This window comes from Chrysochloris asiatica, unplaced genomic scaffold (genome assembly GCF_000296735.1).
Source record: "Chrysochloris asiatica unplaced genomic scaffold, ChrAsi1.0 scaffold00135, whole genome shotgun sequence".
NCBI classification, from domain to species: Eukaryota; Metazoa; Chordata; class Mammalia; order Afrosoricida; family Chrysochloridae; genus Chrysochloris; species Chrysochloris asiatica.
This window is the reverse complement of record NW_006408653.1, coordinates 1,264,380-1,282,468: the sequence shown is the minus strand read 5'-3', so window position 1 is coordinate 1,282,468 and position 18,089 is coordinate 1,264,380. Positions and strand designations below refer to the sequence as shown.

Sequence of the window (18,089 nt, the reverse complement as noted above, 5' to 3'; positions counted from 1 at the left end):
TCTCCAGTCACCCACTGAATGAGTCATATGTAGCCATCTCTAAACACACACTGATCTCTCACCTACATCCCTACATACAAACACAAACACACCAATACTCACTCTCTTTACATCCATACTTCACCCACCCCTCCAAACTTCTTCCTGAGGAGGCTCCCCTCTCTAGCAGGCAGACCCATGAATTCAAGGTAAGCATCTCACAGTTGTTCTGACTCCTGTCCTGCCCCATTCCAGGAAGCATGAAGCAAGAACCTTCACTCAGTCTCAGAATCCCAGAGCACAAATGTGGCAGGGAACCCAAGGCTCTGAAGGCCTCAGAAGGACAAGATCTTATCAAAGGAGACCAAAGTGCTGGTGAGGCATGCCTACTTTTCTCCAAGGATGCAGGCCCATTGAAGCCTGGTATTCAAGACTTACCCATATCAGGGGCACAGGCTTCATCTGCTTTGGAAGCATTATCTGCACTCTGTATACTGGAATCTGGGGAACAAAAAGAAGATTTAAAGACCAGCCCATGTCCTCTACTCCTTAATGCAGTAGGTAGAAGATATTCCCATAGACTCTAAGTCACTTAGTTGTATCTGTATTGCTGGGTTCCTGTTGGTTGGATTCATACTCATATGTCTTCCCACTATAGTCCAAGTTCTAGGAAGACACTGATTGTGGTTAGCCCTTCCTCTGACACTCCCAGGCCTATTCTAGCCTGGGAACATGAGATGAATATGCTTCATTCATGGACCTCCCACCTTTGATGAAGGCTCTCTTCTCTCTACCATTCCTTAGCGATGCCTCCCCTCCCTCCACTTTACCCTATGATGTGCAGTGGCAGAGACTATTTGTCTGTATTCTTTTTAATGAGAGATTCATCAGAACCTGTGAGAAAGAAGTCCTAGTTCTTGATCTCCAGTCCCATCCCTAAAGCAAGGAGAGTTACCATGCTTAGGAGTCCTTTAGGAATGCAACCCCTGCTTGCGGCAAGGGGGTCAGAGCTGCAGAATTCCCCTCTATCTTGGGAGAAGTTGGTCTACGTACCTGGGCCATTGACCTCACTGTTGCTGGTCCCTTCCCTTGGATGGCCAGGGGTGTCTTGTCTGGGCTTTTGGCTGAAGGCCAGAAAGAGGTGTGTGCTCAGTGGCTGAGGAAGGTCCACCTTCAAGTATGCTCTCATGAACAGCTTGAAGACATCATAGCTAACTGGCTGAGAAAAGACAAAAAGGAGAAGGTTGGTGGCAAGAAGCCAACGGACAGAGAGGAGGGTGAGAAGGAAAAAACATTGGGGAGAAGGCAGGTGAGAGAAATGGAAGGAAGCAATAGGAAGCGGGGGAAGTGATGAGGCAGGGTTGACAAGGCCAGAAAGGTGAGAAAATGAGACGCACAAGGAACAGGGGACAGGATATAAGAAAGAAAATGCCCAGGGCTACATGTTAGGACTTGGTGGGGCACAGACTCAGGGAAGGCTTTTCAATATACTATGATGTGGTATAAATGTGGGAAGAAAGGAGGGTGATAGAGTGTAAGGATTGGAAGCACAGGTCAGGGCAGACGTCTCTGCCTCAGTCCAGGCCCATTCAAGGGTCTTAGCGCTAATTGACAGACTCCTGGTGTGGTGCTGTAGGCTCCGCACTGGACTGCAAACCACAAGGTCAGCAGTTCAAACCCACCAGGAAACCCTACACAGGGTCGCTGTGACTTGGAAACAACCTGATGACACTTAACAACAGCTCTAATGGTCAGGAACTAGGTTAGTGTAAGGAGCTCTGGTGGTGCATTGGGTTAAGCACAAGGCTGCTAAACTCAAGATCAGCAGTTCAAACCCTTGGGAGAAAGATGAGGCTGGCTTTTCCGTAAACATTTACAGTGTTGGAAACCCTATGGGGGCAGTTCTATTCTCTCTTATAGGGCAGGAATGGGTGTTGGTCAGTATCCTAGAGTTCTAGTTAAGAGGAAGATGGATGTAGATGAAAACATGCTGGCAAGAACAAATCTGTGGTATCTTGATTTTTCTCTTGTGCATTGAGGGATGTGAGTATTTCTGAGTTTTGCAGTTCAGACAATAAGAAAAGCCTGGAAAAGAAAATGGTCAGGGTTCAGTCCTCATTGTGGAAGAAATGCCTGGTCAGGTGATCCACTTCTGAAAATCAGCCAATGAAAACTCTATGGATCATAATGGTCTGATCTGCAACCAATCGTGGGTGTGGTGCAGGACCACATAACATTTCCTTCCTTTGTGCATGGAATTGCCATGAGTAGGGGGTGAGGGCTCAATCGTAGCAAACAACAGCAACATTCTCCATTGCTTTCATACCTATGATTTTCCCTGGACAAACCCCAAGATAATAAGGAAATGTGTGTCTGGCTCAGCAGCTTCTTAAAACATGTCCTTGAGAAGGCTTTAGGCACTGAGAGAAGAGCAGGAAGCCAAGAACAGAAGGTAGAACCAAGGGACATGCCAAAAACAAGAGCCTCTCCCTGCTGTGTCTCTCCCCGCACAGCCTGGCTTCTGGTCCTGGGCTCAGAGCAACCATGCCAGAAAGGGCTGCTGTACTCAGCAAACACTCAACAACAACAACAGTTTGCAGTGAGTCATCACTGGCTTGCACTTTGGCGGCATCCGATTCTTCATCAAATCTGCAGATGCTCCTGCAAATCATTTGAGGAAGCACTACTCCAGGGTCTGCTGTGCAGGCTTTTGTGAATAACAGCAGTCATGAGAATAAAAACCCTTTCTGTAAGCCTACTTAGCTCTTCCTTCAAAATATTCAGAGCATTTTAACTCCTTGTTTCTTCTGAAATATTTGGGAGTCTTGCCACGATCAGGGAAGATCCTGAATTGTACAATTAGAATTGGGATGTAAAGTTGAGGCCCAACAAAACAAGTGATAGCATCCCTAGGCCATCAGAAGCTCCCAAAGTCATTTCTGTTCAGTCCCAGGCTGGACTGTTTGGTACATCTTTGCAGAGTGGAGAAAGCCTGACTTGTTTGGACAGATGATAGTGCAGGTTCTTACCAGATTAAAGAATCTCAAAGCAAGAAGTTGACTCTCTTGGTATGGCATTGTAGGATAAACAATGGACTGTGAACCACAAGGTCAGCAGTTCAAACCTACCAGCTGCTTCTTGGAAACCCTGTACAGGGTCACTATGAGTTGGAACTAAGTTGATAACCATAACAACAATTTCTTATAGGAGCTGTCCGTCTCTCTCTGTTTCTTTTCTATCCCTGTGTTACATGTCTGTATTTCACTTTCTTCTAACCTTCTTTATCTCCATAGCTCATCAGCTCAGAATGTTGCTTCCATAGTTATCTTTTCCCCTTTTACCAGGACACAAAAGCAAACTCTCATCCTCCAACTTACCAAGTGTGGCCCTAGATTCACCTTTCCTGTCTGTCTCTGATTGCATCTCACAGTGTTTGTTTCTTTTCTCCCTGCAATGTTCAACATCCGTTATGCCAAAGAAATTGCTGCCCAATTGCCCATGCTTCTTCTCTTTTCCCTCAAATTTCTCCAAATGTACCACTGTAGCCTCCTCACCTCCTTAATTGCACTCAGTTTGGAACCTGGCCCATCATTGTTGAAACTGCTCTCTTGAAGGTCACAAATTCAATTCTTTTCACTTTAGATGCTCTCATCTTTGACTTTTCTGCCACATTCCACCTTCTCGTCTTGAATTTCTGTCTTCTATGGCATTATGCTATTTTGGTTCTCTTCCTTCTCTACTCTGATTTAACTGACTATATGCTGGTGGCATTGTTACTCATTAACTTGTTTCACAAGACTATTTTTGCATTGTCTTTTGCATTGAAATTACAATGTGGTTTTGAATATGAAAATGTACTGTCAATCTTTTTTTGATTCTGTTAAATTGAAAACTATCAGAACACATTCTTTCTGGGGAAAAAAAACAACTATACTAAATGATTGAAGGAGCCCTGGTGGTGTTGTGGTTATAGCATTCAGCTGCTAAACAAAAGGTTGGCAGTTTCAACCCACCTGTCGCTCCTCGGAGAAAGATGTGACAATCTGCTTCCAGAAAGATTTGTTGTTGTTGTTGTTGTTAAGTGCCTTTGAGTAGTTTATAACTTATAGCGACTCTGCTTTGGAAATTCTACAGAGCAGTTCTATTCTGTTCTATAGGATCACTATGATAGTGTTTTTGTTTTTTTTTTAAAGATTTAAAAAATAAAGTTCAGTTAAAACCTGTGGTTTTAAAAACTGGAGCAGAAAGATAATTAAACAAGGTCTGAAGGTTCAGTCTTCTGATTCATTTTAGTGCCAGGTCTCAGATCCACCACATTGTGAGAGTTAAAAGTTTTGTGTCAATTTGGTTTGAGGTTCTCTGTGATTTTGCAATTAAGATGTAGTTATCAGAGCGTAGTGGTTACGAATCGGGCTGCTAACCTCAGGGTCAGCAGTTGGAAACTACTAGCAGTTCCGCGGGAGAAAGATGAGGCTTTCTGCTCCCGTAAAGATTTACAGCCTCGGAAACCTTGGACAGGGTCGCTTTGAGTCGGAACCGACTTCACGGCACATAACAACAACAATAACATCACGTCCATGATAAAAGATAATATCATACAATCAACCCCATGATGTAAGCTGATGTAATCATCCAATGTGCTTTAAATTCTCACTTCTATGATGTTAATGAGGTTGGATGTAATCTGCAGGATCAGGTTGTGTCTTGAGTCAGTCTCTTTTAGCTATGACAGGAGAGACAAGTGAGCAGAGAGTGGACTGACCCTCCGCCACCAAGAAAGAAGATCCTGGAGTGGAGCGTGTCCTTTGGCCCTGGGGTCCCTGCACTGTGACACTCGTAGACCCAGAGGAAAATTGATGCCAAGACACTTTCTCTGAAGTTGTCAGGTTGTTGTCAGGTGCCATCGAGTTGGAACCGACTCATAGCGACCCCATGCACAGCAGAACGAAACAATGTCTGATCCTGGGCCAACCTCACTACCACTGCCACACTTGAGTCCATCAATGATGCCATCTGGCTGATCCATCTCGTTGGGGGTCTTCCTCTTTTTCTCTGACCCTCCACCTTACCCTCAGCATGACATCCTTCTCCAACGATTGCTTCCTCCGGACAATATGTCCAAAGTAGGAGAGATGAAGCTTAGCCATCCTGGCCTCCAAAGAGCACTCTGGCTGCACTTCTTCCAAAACAGATCTATTGGTTCTTTTGGCAGTCCATGGCACTTTCAGTATTCTCCTCCAACACCACAACTCAAAGGCATCAATTCTTCTATGATCTTCCTTATTCACCGTCCAGCTTTCGCATCCATATGAGGCTATTGAAAACACAATGGCCTGGGTCAGGTGCACCCTAGTCCTCAAGCTGACATCTCTGCTCTTCAACACTTTAAAAAGTTCCTGTGCAGCAGATTTGCCCAGTGCAATACGTCGTCTGATCTCTTGACTGCTACTTCTGCGAGTGTTGATAGTTGATCCAAGAAGAATGAAGTCCTTGACAACTTCAATCTTTTCTCCATTGATAAGAATGTTGTTTTATTAGACCACTGGTGAGGACTTTAGTTTTCTTGACATTGAGATGTAATCCATATCGAAGGCTGTGCTCTTTGATCTTCATAAGTAAATGTTTCAAGTCCTCTTCACTTTCAGCGATCAGGGTTGTATCGTGTGCATATCTCTGAAGTAGATGCTTTGAATTTGGACTTCTAGCCTCATACTTACTCTGTGAGAGGATCAATTTCTGTACGTGGAAGTTATCCATTTGTGGTAGTTCTGAATAACAGCACCAGATAACTAATACACATTATCCGACTTTTTTGGACCTCAGTTTCTTCGTTAGCAGATTGTGAATCCTGGACTAGAAGATTTCAGGTTCTAAATGACTATTAGCTTCCTCCTTAAACCAGCTCCTGTTCATTATTCCTAGTGTCCATTAATGCCAGTATTACTATTGCTCTCCAAACATCCCAGACTCAACTTTGATCTCTAGTCATCTGAGACTACTCTTTGATCCTTCCTTCTGTCCATTGCTACTATATGTCTGTCACATCACACCTCATTGTCTGTGTCCCTTGCCCTCACTGCCATCACTCTGAATGTCCCAAAGGTCCTGGCTTTAGACTTCTGAGACGTTCAGATCACCTGGACCCTCAAAATACCCCTCCAAGGATTCTTTGACTCCACCCAAAGTTTTTTGGTCCTCCAATCCATTGATCCATTCTTGCCATATTGGACTGGTACAACTCTGATCTGATTGCCTCGCTACTCAAAACTTTCCATTCTAATTACCCATGAGAGTTGAGACCAGAAGTATCTAAACTTTTATAATCACATACTCCATCCACAATATTTTTGAGTATGTACTCCCTAAACAATTTACATATATGTATATAGGTAGCTTCACAGGATAAGCACTGGGCTGTGAACCACAAGGTCAACAGTTCAAATCCACTAGCTGCTCTGTAGGAGAAAGATGAGGCTTTCTGGTCCCACAAAGATTTAAAGCCTTGGAAACCCTATGCAGGTTGCTATGAGTTAGAACGGACACAATGGCACATAATACAGCAACAACATAGGTACACAGGTTTGCAAATTGAAAGGTTTGCATCAGGGTTGTATCCTTTAACCATAGTTGTTCAATCTATATGCTTAGCAAATAATCCAAGGAGCTGGACTATATAAAGAACAAAGCATCAAGATTGGAGGAAGTCTCATTAACAACCTGAGATATACATATAACACAACGTTGCTTGTTGAAAGCAAAGAGAACTTGAGGAATTTGTTGATAAAGATCAAAGAATACAGTGTTTAGTATGGATTATGACTCAATGTAAAGAAAACAAAGATCTTCATAACTGGTCAATAAACATCATGATAAACAAAATAGAAGTTATAAGGATTTAATTTTACTTGAATCCACAATCGATGCTCATGGAAGCAGCTACCACTAAATCAAATGCCATATTGCATTGGGCAAATCTGCTGCAAATAATATCTTTAAAGTGTTAAAGAATGAAGATGTCAGTTTGAGGACCAAGATATGTTGGATCCGAGCCACTGTAATTTTCTATCGCCTTATATGTCTGTGAAAGTTGGATAAGGAAGTCTAAAGAAGAATTGATGCATTTGAATTATGGTGTTGGTGAAGAGCACTGAAAGTACCATGGACTGCCAGAAGAACAAACAAATCTGTCTTAGAAGAAGTACAGCCAAAATACTCTTTGGAAGTGATGATGATGAGACTTTGTCTCATGTACTTTGGATATGTTAACAGGAGGGACCAGTTCCTGGAAAAGAACATATTCCTGGTAAAGCAGAGGGCTAGCTAAAAAAGAGGAAGATCCCCACCTCCCCAGTGAGATGGACTGACATAAGCGCTACAACAGCAGGCTCAAACCTGACAACTGTGGGGATGATTCAGGACCGGGCAGTGTATGATTCTGTTGTGCATATTAGGGTTGCTATGAGTCAGACTCAATGGCACCTAACAATAGCAACAACAACAACAGATACACATATGGTGGTGGTCGTGACATGCTGTCAAGTTGGTTCTGACTCACAGTGACCCTCCGAGGCTGTAAATCTTTATGGGAGCAGAAAGCCTCAGCTTTTTCCTGTGGAGCAACTGACAGACTCAAGTCTAAGCAGCTGTAAAAAGTGACCATAATGATCCAAAATAAATTCACTAAGTCAAGATAAAAAAAAAAAAAAAAAGGTTCATGTTCCATTTGAGGTTAGCAGTCTGACTCGTAACCACTACACTACCAGAGCTCCTACAACATTACCAGGGCTCTTTATATATACACAAATACAATTATATAGAAAGTGAATAAAATATCTAACATTCAGTATTCCCATAGTCCAATGCATCACCCTGGGCACTTCCTGGGATCTTTGGGATTCACAGTCCTACTATGATCCCACTCCAACTTAGATTTGTAGCTGCTTAGTCTCTGAGGCCATTCTGGCCTTTTTCACACTTATCCTCTCTGTGCACCTCTGTACTCTGCCCACACTGATCTCCATGTTCTTTCCTGACCAAGTCTCCTTGCACTTTACCTAAATAGCTTCTTTCTCTTCCTGTTAAAATTCCAGCTATCCTTTAAGGTTCATGCAGATGCTACCTCCTTTAGGAAGTCTGGTATGATCTTTTCTTTGCCTGATTTCTGTACCTTGGTTCCTGTCTTTTGACATGAATGTCTATTGCTCTGTATCAGACAAAGCTGTTTGTGGCATACATTGGTTTCTTTACTAGTTCCTAGAAGGTTGTGAGAATGCCTTATTTCATCTTTGTACCCCATACCATCTATCCCAGTGCTTCTTGATAAGTATTTAACTGGATGATGGGTTCTAACTAGTACCCTTCAGGAAGGAAGGGCCTGGGGCTGTCACCCATTACTCTGGGGTCCATTCAGTCAACATATACAAAGGGACTTCAATAGTTTGAGGAAAAACATAGTTAAAAGATAAAAATAGAAGCTTTATTTCTCAACATAAACTCCACCAAGGTCAAGGAACTTTTGTAAGAGAGGATACTAGACATTTAGTTCACTCACTCCTAAAGAACTAAAGGGCCTCAGAATTTAACTGTATCAAAGCAATCTGTTTTTTTGTTTTTTGTTTTTTTTAGATTATTCTAAAACAACAGTGTGGGTGCGACTTGTTAGTTGCCACTGAGTAGACACTGATTCTTGGCAAGCCCATGTGTGCAGTAGAACTGCTCCACAGGTTTTTTTTAATGTTTTATTGTGAATTATATGATAGTTTACATGAGAGAACTTTAGTTTTACATTCATTCCATCATAATCATCTCATTGCCATGGTTCCAATCCCCTCCATGCATCATCCACCAACCAAAGGGTATATCCTAGATACCCGCCCCCTACACTTCCCCCTCCCCCCCCCAATTTTTCGGCCCACAGACCCTTTTCCTCTCTGGATCCAAAGTCCCCAGCCGCTTCATCACTCCACGTTGTCTTCTCTGTCTCCATCTCAGGCATCTCTGTTTCTCTGGGTAGGGTCCCACTCTTGGTCTTCTACGTTGATGGTCCCAGAGACCTCCGCTCCTAGACTGGAGAATTAATCACTCCCTTCCTTGTTACAAAACGTCTACCTTTGCATTTCCAACCCTCATAATCCGTCCTGATAGCATTATTCACTACAGTCTCACGAGTTACCCATCTGTATTTCCTTTCATCAGCTCCGCCCAGACAGATTGACTAGTACCCACTGGAGATTCTGCCTTCTTCCATGCTCCCTAGCACTAGGTTCCCTCTTGAAAGCTTGTAAGCCAGTCACTTCTTGCCTTTGTAGTCCCCCCCCCCCATTTTGAGTATCCAATGACCAAGTTGCCCATCTCCGTCCACTCTGTGTGTGGAGGGGATGGGAATGTTTCTTGCTATAAGGATTTGTTCCATCTTTTGAGTTGCTGTTCCATAGGTATAGGTCAAGTTCATCAGATTGTATCAGCTCACTTTGTTTTTCTTCTCCCCTTTTCTTTCTTCTCCTGTTTGAGCTCTGATCGTCCAGTCATCCGGTCCAGGTCACATGGGTATCATCTGCAAGTGTGGGTGCTCCTGTGCATATGTCCTCTCTTCCCATTAGCCGGTAGCTCCACTCTCCTCTCGAGTCCTCCGTGGCCATGCCACTGACTCTGGGCCCAAAAGTCCCCAGGTCTCCTCACACTGCTTGCCAACCAAGTCCCCAACTGGGTCCACAGAAGTTCACTGAACATCGTGGGGCTTAGCATGCCACTTCATTGCTGCTTTTACCCCACTTCCCCCCATCGGTAATGTGTGTGGTCACCAATCAGAGCGTGCATTTCCATTGAGTCTTAGTCTTGGAAGGGGGTTTGCGTTGAGAGGACCTGGCCACTCCACAGGGTTTTTATATAACTTTTTGGAGTCAGATCTTCTGACTGTCTTCTGAGTTGCCTCTGAGTATGTTCCAACAAGCCAACCTTTTGGTTAATAGTCAAGCGCTTCTCCGTTTGTGCTACCCAGGTACTCTGTTGGGTGGGGCTATTACTGTCATTTTGTGATAATAAAAATATTGGGAACATAAATAACTAGCTCAAAGCCATAAAGCAAGTGTCAAGACTGGGATTTGCTATTTGGTGTATATGTGTTCAGGCTCATTGCACTACAGGGTCACCCTGACTCTTCTGTCTGCCATGCTTTTGTTCAGTCACAATCTATTCTCTAGAGAATCACCTGGTGCTGATGGGCAAGGACATGTTCAGTATGGCCAGATGCAGCACCACCTACTCTGCAAACTTGATTCAATCCTCTTTCCGCAAACTACCCCTTTCCCTAACTAACTCATTTCTCATTGAGACATTCTAGCAGCAGGAAACCATCAAGCTCAAGAGAAATGAAACCCTGTGGTTTCCCCAACCCCATGCTCTGTCATTACACCTACTAGAAGTCAGCGGCAGTGTGTGAGAAGAGAAGCAGAGTGACAGGGCTCTCCAGGGATGTGGCAGTGCCAGGTACACAAAGAGTTGTGGCCAGCCCTGATGCAGGAGGCGGAGGCGGCATTGCACTCCTAACAGACAGGCTTCTCTCTGCTTCTGAAAGCACCCATGGCCTTCACACGCTCAGTGGCCCTGACCAAATTGTTCTCCTCCCACTCCTCAGCCTCAGGGCGGACAGGCTGATTAGCAGCCCCCGCCTGCCTTTGTTCCAGTGTTTTTGGAGCTGGGGGTAGAGAGTAGGGGGCAGTGATTTCTTTGCTGGCTCTGCCATCTTCTCTGCATGGCTTCTCCTCAGGAATGTTCTTTGAAATGGTGTATAGCCTCCTGTTTCATTCTTCCAGTGACTGGTGCATTTTATCCAAGGCCCCTCTCAGGTGTACCTCAGGGGCATGGGCTCTGTGGATTCCTTCTCTGTGCCAGTGGAGAAGGTGTTGGTTGATGTGCAGGATTTGTTGAACGGATGACAATGTGAATACATTGGTCAGCCTGGCTCAATCAGTCACTTTTATGCAACTAACACTCACAAAAGGATGCAGGAGCAGGGAAAAGGGTTTTCAGACATTCTGGGAAAAGGAAACTAACTAGTTAGTCAGAACTAACTCCAAAGCTCTTTACAAAAGCAATAAGAAAGTCTCAGGTACTTTGCAAAATTTCTCTCATTTAATATGTTGTTATGTTGTTGTTAAGTGCCGTCGAGTCGGTTCGGACCTATAGCGACCCTGTACAGGGTTTCCGAGGGTCATTTAATATAACCAGGCACAAACATTAAAGTTTTTTGTTTTGTTTTGTTATCTTCAGAGATGAGCAAATTGAGGGTCAGAGAGTTGAAATATTCAAGGCCACACTGCTTTGTTGGTAGCACAGAAAGGATTCTAACCTAAGACTGACTCCAAGATCGTGGCTCTTGAACTTGACCCTGCCAGTAGGAAGTAAGTTTCTTGAGGGAAGAGACAGTGCTTTCTAATCTTTATATTTTCTACAGTGCCCAGCAAAATGCTTGAGTGCCCAAGAAATGTTACATGACTTAAATTTGAAAGCGGGAAGAAGTCTCGCATTAATTTATTCACCTCACAAATATTTATTGAGTGTCTGCTATGAGTCAGATACTGTTCTGGGCATTAGGAATACAGCAGTGAATAAAAATATTCTACTTGGGGAGACAGACAATTAAATAAGTAAATTATAGAGTGCAACAGATGGTGAGAACTACTAAGGAGGAAAATAAGGAAGAGCTGAGGTATCAGAAAAGTGAGTTTAATATTTTAGATATGTTGTTCTTGTTAAGTGTCATTATCTTGATTCCAACTCATAGTGACCCTGTATAGGGTTTCCAAGGAACGGTTGGTGGGTTTGAACCACTGACCTCGTGGATTAAATTGACTCTGCGGTACAGAGCATTACATTAACTGAGGAGGTGATGTTTGAGCAAAGACTCAAAGGAGGTGTGGTTGTCTGGGGAAAGAACTTTTCAGGAAGAGGGAACAGCAAGTACAAAAGTACTTGAAGTTAGAGCAGAAATAGCTTGAGAGCATCCAGGAAGCTAATATGGCTAGAAAGCCACAAGGAGGAGGAGAGTAGCAAAAGATTCGGTCAGAAAGCAGGATGGTGGTGCAGATTATAATGACCTTGACTTTTACTGTGTGTGGGGGGTGCCATGTGAGATTACGGAGCAGACTACTGATATGATTTTAAGTTTTAATAGCTTGTTAGGTACATGTGTGAAGAAGAGACTTTAGATGATAAGAGCAGATACAGGAAGGCCAGTTAGGACACAACAGCAGTAATCAGGGCAAACTATGGTGATGTCTCACGTCAGTGAAGAAGCAGTGCAAACGGTGAGAAGTGTCTAGATTTTGGATATATTCTGAAGGTAGAAATGATAATGTTGCTGATGAATTAGACATGAGATATGAGACAAAGAGAACAGTCAATAATGGCCCCAAAATTTTAGGTAGAGTGACTTGAAGAATGGAAGGATCATCTATTGAAACTGGAAGACTGCTGGAAAATAGGCTTTGCAGGACAAAAGTGAAGAGCTCAGTTTAGCTAAATTAAGCTTGAGATGCCTGTTTTGAAGTGGAACTATTAAGTAGAGATGTTAAGAAAAGAACTAAAGTGTAGTATTCTGAGAGCCAAATAAAGAAACTGTTTCAAGGAGGAGGATTTAACCATTTGCGACCAGTGCTGATGAGTGAAACTGTCAGTGGGTTTAGCCACATGGAGATCCTTGGTTATCTTGATAGTTTGTTTTAGTAGAGGAATTGGGGAAGGAGAGAAATTGGAGTTAGTGAATATAAACAAATCTTTTGTACAGTATTGCTGTAAAGGACAGGAGAGAATCAGGATAGACTTTTAAAAAATATATAAAAGAAATAACAGTATGTTTATCCATTGATGGGGGGAAATTACCATGTAGATTCAAGCTGATGTAAGAGAGAGGGAATGGGAATAAATTGCTCAAGAAATATCCTTAGTTGCCAGAGGAAAGTACCAGTAGGTGGGCAGGTTAGGTGAAGGATCTGTGGAAGATCTCTTCTAATTGCTTCTATTCTCCCAGTGAAGTAGAAAACAAAGTTGTTAACTGAGAGTGAGGGTTTGGGAGAAGAGTGAGAGATTTGAGGAATGAGGAGAAGGTATGATATGGTTTTCTAGGAGAGTGGGAAAGTATGGACTTAGGAAATGTATAATGTGAGGCAGCACTAATGGCTCACTTGAGAACAGGAGAGTATCTTGAGAAGGATGTTCTTAAGGGTGAGCTAAGACTCCAAGAGGAGCATACATTGTAGAAAGTCTGGAACACAGGCTTTTATTTTTCTTATTTAAAGGCTTGAAATGAAAATGTTCTTACCTCATGTGGGTCATATTTTCCAAGGCTCCCTCCCTCATTAAATTCAGTCAAGACATCCTTTATCTTCTTGGAGGAATCTGGAGAGACACAATACACACATGAAACACTGATGAACAGTAATGGGAGATGGTCGAGTCAACTCTCTCTCCTGTCCTGCCACAGTTGTGATGGAGCAGCCTCTTGTTCCCAGTATGGGGAAATGCCACTGTTATCTGCCCTTCAGCCCTCTCAGTTCCTTTGTCAGAGTCTATTCTCTCTGTTGCTGCCAGAACCATCTTGCTAAAACAAAATATGATCAGATCACGGCCCTGATCAGACTCTTTAGTGGTTCTCAGTTTTCCCAGGATAAAGTCTAAAGTACACACACAAGCCCTTGGTGATCTGGCCTAGTTGATTCCTTATTTCTTACCTCCACCTCTCACTCACTTTACTTTTCAGGCATACCAACTACTTTTGTGGAATTCCCTGAGTACAATGTGTAACCTTTTACAGGGTTTCCTCTGTGTCTTGCAAACATCACTCAATCCTCAACACAAAGCTCAAATGTCAACTCCTTTGAAAAGTCTTCCTTGACTCCACTGGGCAGAGTTAATCATTGTTACTTCCTTCCCTGGCTCCTAAAAGACTTGTATATAACTCTATAACAGCACTTGATATAGTCTAATAATTACTCATCAGGTGGGTGCCTATATTTCTTGACTTCTGTTACAGTTCGAATATGCGTTCATTGAGAGCTATAACTGGCCAGTAAGTCTTTGTATATAATACCAAGATCTGACATGTAAACAGTGTTCAGTAAAACAATATATTAAATGAGTGCATAAACATCTGAGCAGAAATTAAAACACATTTAAGAATTCATTAGTTATATAGAGATGGCTGGGCATCATGCCTTATTATGCTCTGTCCTTGGTCCTGAAACATTGTTGTACATGAGTCAGGGCAATTCCTTTTAATCCTGGAATCCTGACAGCTCTTGATTTTTCTTAATTATTTTCTGTCTTGATGGAAAATTGAGATATTCATACTGACACACAAAAAACCATAATCTTGACTGATGTCTCATAATTAATATGGCTGATTTCATGGGCCTATGACAGTTCCATTATATTCTGACAGCCAGAAGTTTTTCCACTGGAAATTCAGGGCCCTTGCCCCCATGTTGTCCCTGGGATGTTACCCTTAGGTTCTACTTACATTGGAAGAATACACAAAAATACTCAGAAGACTTATGAAGCACAGTGCTTTAGAAAATTCAACTTTCTAACTCAGAAATCACCACTGTAGACAATGGTGGCTTCTTTTTGGAGTTTTATAAGGGAATTGAGAATCAAGAAAAGGGAGTCAGTAATTTTCATTAAGTACAAATTCTGAGTGTATACTGTGCAGTTATTACCACTCTAGACATCAAAGAGAACTAGGGACCAGTGATCTGTACTCTCCCAGTCTGGGCAGTACTGTGGATAATTAAGAACTTCCCAACTCCGTTACTGTTGCTATTTAATCCTCTGAGTAAAGGGCAATGTCATTAAAAGCTGACTCAGTGTTCTCTGGTGGTCAAACTCTTTGTAGAAACATAGGCTCTCTTTGGTCTAAGTAAAATGGTATGTTCACGGGCTATGCTGTTCTTCATGCTTTTGCTGATTTGGATTCTTCAAGGAAAAGTTATAATAATTTTAAGACAGTGACACATTGAAATGCCACAGGAAAATGCTGCTGTGGCCTAAAAATGGAGATTTCTTTCTGAAATTCAAAATTGACATTGAAATACTAATAGCTTAGTGAGATCTAGGCAGCAGAAGCCATCAATTTAGGCTGCTTACACCCAATTCAGAAAATACCATGGAGAGTAGGGCACTGTGAGGTACTGTTAATGAATGAGCCAGGGAGAGGATCTGAATAATTGTGATAATATAGATAACACTTCTCGTGGAACTTTACTGCATAGTTTCCTTTACTCCCGCCTACCAAGCCATCCAAATAATACAGTGTTTTCTGCAGTCTTCAGATAAAGCTAAAATTCAGAAAAATTAAGTGTCAAGGTTTGAAACCAGATGTAGTCTGGCTCAAAAGTCTATATTTCTTTTCCTTAATAGCTACTTACTACTTACTGTGACTCCCTGAACACTTGCCAATGCAAGGAAAAGTATAATTAATGCTGAGGCAATGATACGAAGCTCTATATAGAGTGATGAAGAGACAAAATTAAGTTAGAGAGGACTGGGGTGGGGGTCTGGGATGCTCTATGAGGGAGGTAGGACATTAGTTTGAAATCATTAAATGTTATTTAAATAGTGCAATAAAATAATTAGGATTCTATTTTCTAAAGGTCACTCTGGCAAGAGAATGGAAGGGTTTAGAATTAGGTCAGCATTCAGTTAATGTCACACATGGAGACATGGGAATATGGAGACATGGTTCCTTCTAGTGTGGCTTCTGCAAAAGGAGTACAGAGGTGGCATTTTGACTGAGAATATAGGAGGTCGTTTCACTTTCTATATTACTATCACATTTTGATGACTCCAAAATTCAGTTTTACTTTGTCTTATAGGGTGGCTATGAGTTGGAATCAATTTCATAGCAACAGGTTTGTTTGTTTGTTTTAATTTTATTTATATGCTAGATATTATCCTCAGGAGCTCTGGTAGAGTAGTGGTTATGAGTCGGGCTGCTAATTTCATGGTTAGCTGTTCAAAACTACTAGTGGTTCTATGGGAGAAAGATTACACTTTCTGCTCCAGTAAAGATTTACAACCTCGGAAACCCTATACAGTTGCTGTGAGTCGGAATCGACTCATAGCACATAACCACCACCATCAGGTATTAGCCTAGTCACCTTGTGTATGTTACTTAAATCACTATGCTCTTGTTGTTATTGTTAAGGGCCGTTGAGTCAGTACCGACTCATAGCAACCCTGTATAGGTTTTCCTAGAAGTGGCTGGTTAGCTTGAACTGCCAATCTTGAGGTTCAAACCACTTTGCAGGCCAGCGCATTAACCTGCAGCACCGCACCATAAACAGAGCATATATACAGAGAGATCACTATGTTCTATTTACCCCTATTTTATAGAAGAAAAAGCTGAAGCTTATAGAATATAAGTGATTCTGTCACGTGCATATAGCAAGTGAGCAGGTCACTCATATTTTTAACAAATCTACATGTCAGTCAGAAGATAAGGCAGATTACAATGGCTTTGAATCCTGTCTGCACGTGAAATCGCTCAGGGAGCACTATAAACCTTGAAATCCATGATTCAGTGCAGACAGATTAAGTCAGCATCTCTTGGGGGACCCAGAAATCAGTGTATCTGAAGGCTTCCTAGGGATTCAATGTGCAGCCAAGGTTGAGAATAACCATTCTGTGATTCTATTGTTATAAATGAGAGACTATCTTAAGAAGAAGTTGAACTTGTTGGATAATTATTGCAAAACAAAACAAAAAAACGCTTCTAACTTTGGTAAATGTAAAATTGTTGTGCATGGCAAACATTCTTCATTGTTTAAGTGAACAACACTAAAGGAATCTATCCAACAGGTCAACCTATTTAGTTGCTTGGCAAGGTGGTGTGCCATCAAGTATAGGGTTTTCCAGGCTGTAAATTCCAGGTAGAAAGCCTCATCTTTCTCCAATGGAATGACATAATCCACTACTCTGCCAGGGTTCCTTGCTTGGCAAAGTAGGGGTACATTTTGCAGTTGATCCCAGCCTAGTGGGGACATCAGCATGCAGATGTTTATAGGGTTCTTCTGTGTGATCAAGGCTGCCAGTGGTAACAACTGCCTTCAAAAGTGTTGAATCCAAAATCGTCTCTTTCATACTTTATGTGCTAAGAATCTGGGATCTTAATCAAACAGTGGTTCCTAGTGTTTGAGCAAATTCAAAGCTTTTTTAAGAAGAAAATGTACCTACTCATAGGCACCTTTGTGTGGAACAGGGATGCCCTCCATCTGAACAAACAGACAAATAGCTTCAACATTTAGAGCAGAGCATCAGCTGTGCTGTCTGTGGAACCAGAACCCAAAATTTAGTTTTAGTCAAGAACGCTGAGTATTTGAGCACTAGTTGGACTGTTTAACTTTACATGTGAACAGACATCAATCCTTACAAAAGCAAATCTGAGAACCCATGTATGAAAATGTTGCTTTAAAGTGCCTGATAACTCTCTATTCCTCTAAGTTGTCTAAAAGCTTCTCAAATTTCAATGTACATATGAGTTACCTGGGAGTCTGGTTAAAATACAAATTCTGGGTCAGGGTCTGAGAGTCTGTATTTCTAATCAGATTCTAGGTGATGCTGATTCTGCTAGTTCATGGACCTCACTTTTGATGAGCAGGAGCTAAACAATATTCAACTGTGGCTCACTGGCGAGTCTCATCTGTCACAATAGAGAAAGGACCATGATTCTGAGGGTAGAGGGACATATTCATGAAATGGGAAGGCCATAGTGATGCTTCACCTGGGGGAGGGAGGTGGAGACACAAAGAGAGGTGGAAAGGAGGGTGAAAGCTGGCCCATTTAAAAAAAAATCTTAATTTTTCTTCTTCTGATGAAGGCTATTATATATGAGTAAGGTTTCTATGGATTGTCATGGATTCCAGAACACGTCGAAACACACAAAAACAAGAGAAGGGTTTTCTGAGGGTCCTAGAGAGATAGAAGGTCATGTCATAATGGAGATGCAGGGTCAGGAGTCAGGAGCACTGCATCAAAAGAACTTGCCTCTTCATCCAGGAGAAGAAATAAGACCCCAAATGAGTGGGTGGAATGTGGCATGCACAAGATCTGTCAGC

The 18,089-nt window shown here is 42.2% G+C and overlaps 1 protein-coding gene across 7 annotated transcripts in view; it reads right to left on the bottom strand.

Moving 5' to 3' along the window:
- Positions 1–18,089, bottom strand: part of DGKG (diacylglycerol kinase, gamma 90kDa) — a 261,627-nt gene that overhangs the window by 187,489 nt on the left and 56,049 nt on the right. For all 7 annotated transcript variants that reach the window (XM_006869748.1, XM_006869752.1, XM_006869750.1 and 4 more), the window contains 3 exons: positions 13,298–13,374; positions 1,033–1,198; positions 418–480 (listed from right to left, as the gene is read on the bottom strand). In XM_006869748.1, coding sequence (XP_006869810.1) covers positions 418–480; positions 1,033–1,198; positions 13,298–13,374 — 306 coding nt within the window. The remainder of the gene's footprint in view (positions 1–417; positions 481–1,032; positions 1,199–13,297; positions 13,375–18,089) is intronic.